At 48.6% G+C, this 2,532-nt stretch overlaps 1 protein-coding gene across 1 annotated transcript in view; it reads left to right on the forward strand.

Moving 5' to 3' along the window:
• Positions 1 to 753: 753 nt before the first annotated feature.
• The window catches only part of LOC108975122, a 29,630-nt gene continuing 27,851 nt past the window's right edge, over positions 754 to 2,532 (forward strand). The window contains exon 1 of the mRNA XM_018943424.1: positions 754 to 1,537. Coding sequence (XP_018798969.1) covers positions 754 to 1,537 — 784 coding nt within the window. The remainder of the gene's footprint in view (positions 1,538 to 2,532) is intronic.

A 2,532-nucleotide genomic window follows, 5' to 3' on the forward strand; every position in this document is an offset into this window, starting at 1 on the left:
TCCTTTGAGAAARWGCCCTGGAGTTAGGGCTGTGAGATCTGAGGGACCTTGCGAGAGTGTTTCTAGTGGCCGTGAATTGAGAACGGCTTCAATGCGAATTAATAGTTTTGTAAATTCTTCGTAATTAAAATCTTAGTTTCGTCTTGGCACCATAAGGGGTTGCCCGCAAGGTGGAGTACTATCCCCTCTGTTATGGAGCCTAATAGTAGACGAACTACTCGAGCTGCTCACCAGCAATGGAATCCGCTGTCAAGGATACGCGGACGACATTGTCATAATGGCGAGAGGCAGATTTGAGAACACTCTCTGCGACATTGTTCAAAGGAGCTTAAAACTGGCAAGAGAATGGTGCAACACCATAGGGCTAAATATAAACCCAGCAAAGACCACCGTGATCCCATTCACTAAGCGGAGGTCTCTTCCRGGCCTAAGGTCCCTAACAATTGGAGGCACAGAGGTGGTAATGTCTAAGGAGGTCAAATTCCTGGGCCTCACCTTAGACTCATCATTAGGGTGGAATAGGCATTTGGACCTAACGCTGTCCAAAGCAACTAGAGCACTAATGATCTGTAGACGCCTGGCCGGCAGATCATGGGGATGCAAGCCAAGTATCATTAGATGGCTGTATACCATGATAGTAAGGCCTATTGTCACCTATGGAGCGTCTGCTGGGCTACCAAAGCAGCGCAGTCTTCAGTAATTCRGAGACTGTCAAAGCTGCAAAGACTTGCATGTGTCTGTGCTTCAGAGGCAATGAGCACATGCCCCACGGTGGCACTGGAAGTCATGCTAGAGCTCACACCGCTGCATCAGGTGATCAAGCTAGCAGCAAAGCACACCATGCTGCTTATGTCAGCAAAAGGCTGTGGAAGAGGAAAGGTAATGTCCTCTAGACAGATGGACGAACTGACGGAGAGCACACCGCTAGCTCTCCTTCCTAAGGACAGCACCACTAAGAAAATAAACTTCAAGAAGAACTTCAAAGTCACTCTAGGCAGCAAGACGGTGTGGAGTGATTCCGCGCTGGAAAGGCTGCTGGAAGACAGCACCATTCAGTGGTACACTGATGGCTCAAAAACACCGGAAGGTATTGGGGCAGGTATCGCGGGACCGCGTACCAAGCTGTCCATACCTATGGGCAGCTTCTCAAGTATCTTCCAGGCAGAAGTTTTTGCCATCAGTCAGTGGGCTGAAGTCAACCTCAGCCGCAACTATCGTAACCAGCGTATAGCTATTCTCAGGGATAGTCAAGCGGCACTAAAAGCGATCTCATCCTACGAGACCAAATCGCTTCTAGTCGAGGAATGCGTAGAATGGCTAAACCGGCTGTCGTTGTGTAATCGGGTGCACCTAATATGGGTACCAGGGCACAAGGGAGTAGAAGGTAATGAGAAGGCCGACGAACTGGCCGGCACTGCAGCAGCGTCAAAGATGTTGGGACCGGAGCCATACATAGCGGTAGGACCCTACACTTTCAAAGAGCTGCTCCGCACGGAGGATAGAGTGGAGAGAGAACGGCACTGGCGACAGGCAGCAGGTATGCTCCACGCCAAGCTGCTTCTAGGAGGATACAACCTCCCCAGATTTAGAGAACTAATTCACTTCCCCCGTGAAAAATTCCGCCTCCTCGTCGCAATCTACACAAGGAAGCAGGAAGCACCTGTCCAATATGGGCATGGTCTCTTGTGCTAACTGCCAATTCTGCGACCTGGAACAGAAAACACCAGCACACCTAATCTTGGATTGCTCAGCAATCTGTGGAAAAAGGTTTAAGGCCCTGGATTCAGCTTACATCAGCAGGGATCACATCACCTCACTAGCGCCCGGCAAACTCCTAGAACTATTCAGGCTGCTGGGGCTCTGGGAGGTCATGTGATATAGGAGAGGGCACGATAGACCCTAGGTCGCGGTGCATTACCTCAAATCTTATATTCTATTCTATTCTATGACAGCCTCGTAGCCTTTCATTAGTGTTGGAGACATTAGCATGGACGCCTTTTTCTGAAAATGCCCAGTAAAATCGAGACCTGTAATGGTGAAAGGCAGAGCGAAGTTGCAGCTTTCCGGTGGAAGTGCTGCCATAATCTGCGTCCTCATCTTCTGTTTATGCATGGTGCAGATCTTGCACATATAAATGCACTTTTTTATTTGAGGCTTAAGTCGGGGAATATAGAATTCTTGGCGGATTATATGTTGCATTAGGCGCTGTTCCGCGTGCAACATTAGTATGTATATATATCTGAGTAGCAATGTTGCAAGACGACACTTCTCTGGTTTTATTAGAGGATGGCGTTCTTTATATGCCAGGCTTGAGTTAGCAAGCCGACCATTAGCATGAAGCAGACCTTTCGTATCCAGAAATGGATTTAGTACTAAGAGTGAGCTCTGTTCGTCAATTGGCTTCGATTCTCTTAGTAGAGACATCTCGCAGCTGAAGTGGCGCGATTAGGTAGCTGCGATAAGAGCGACCTTTGCTTTTTGTAAGTCTAGGTGCGTCACTGTATCGCCTTGGGGATATACTGTGCGTATTCC

The sequence above is a fragment of the Bactrocera latifrons genome, unplaced genomic scaffold, assembly GCF_001853355.1.
Source record: "Bactrocera latifrons isolate USDA-ARS-PBARC rearing strain unplaced genomic scaffold, ASM185335v1 scaffold_614, whole genome shotgun sequence".
Taxonomy (NCBI): Eukaryota; Metazoa; Arthropoda; class Insecta; order Diptera; family Tephritidae; genus Bactrocera; species Bactrocera latifrons.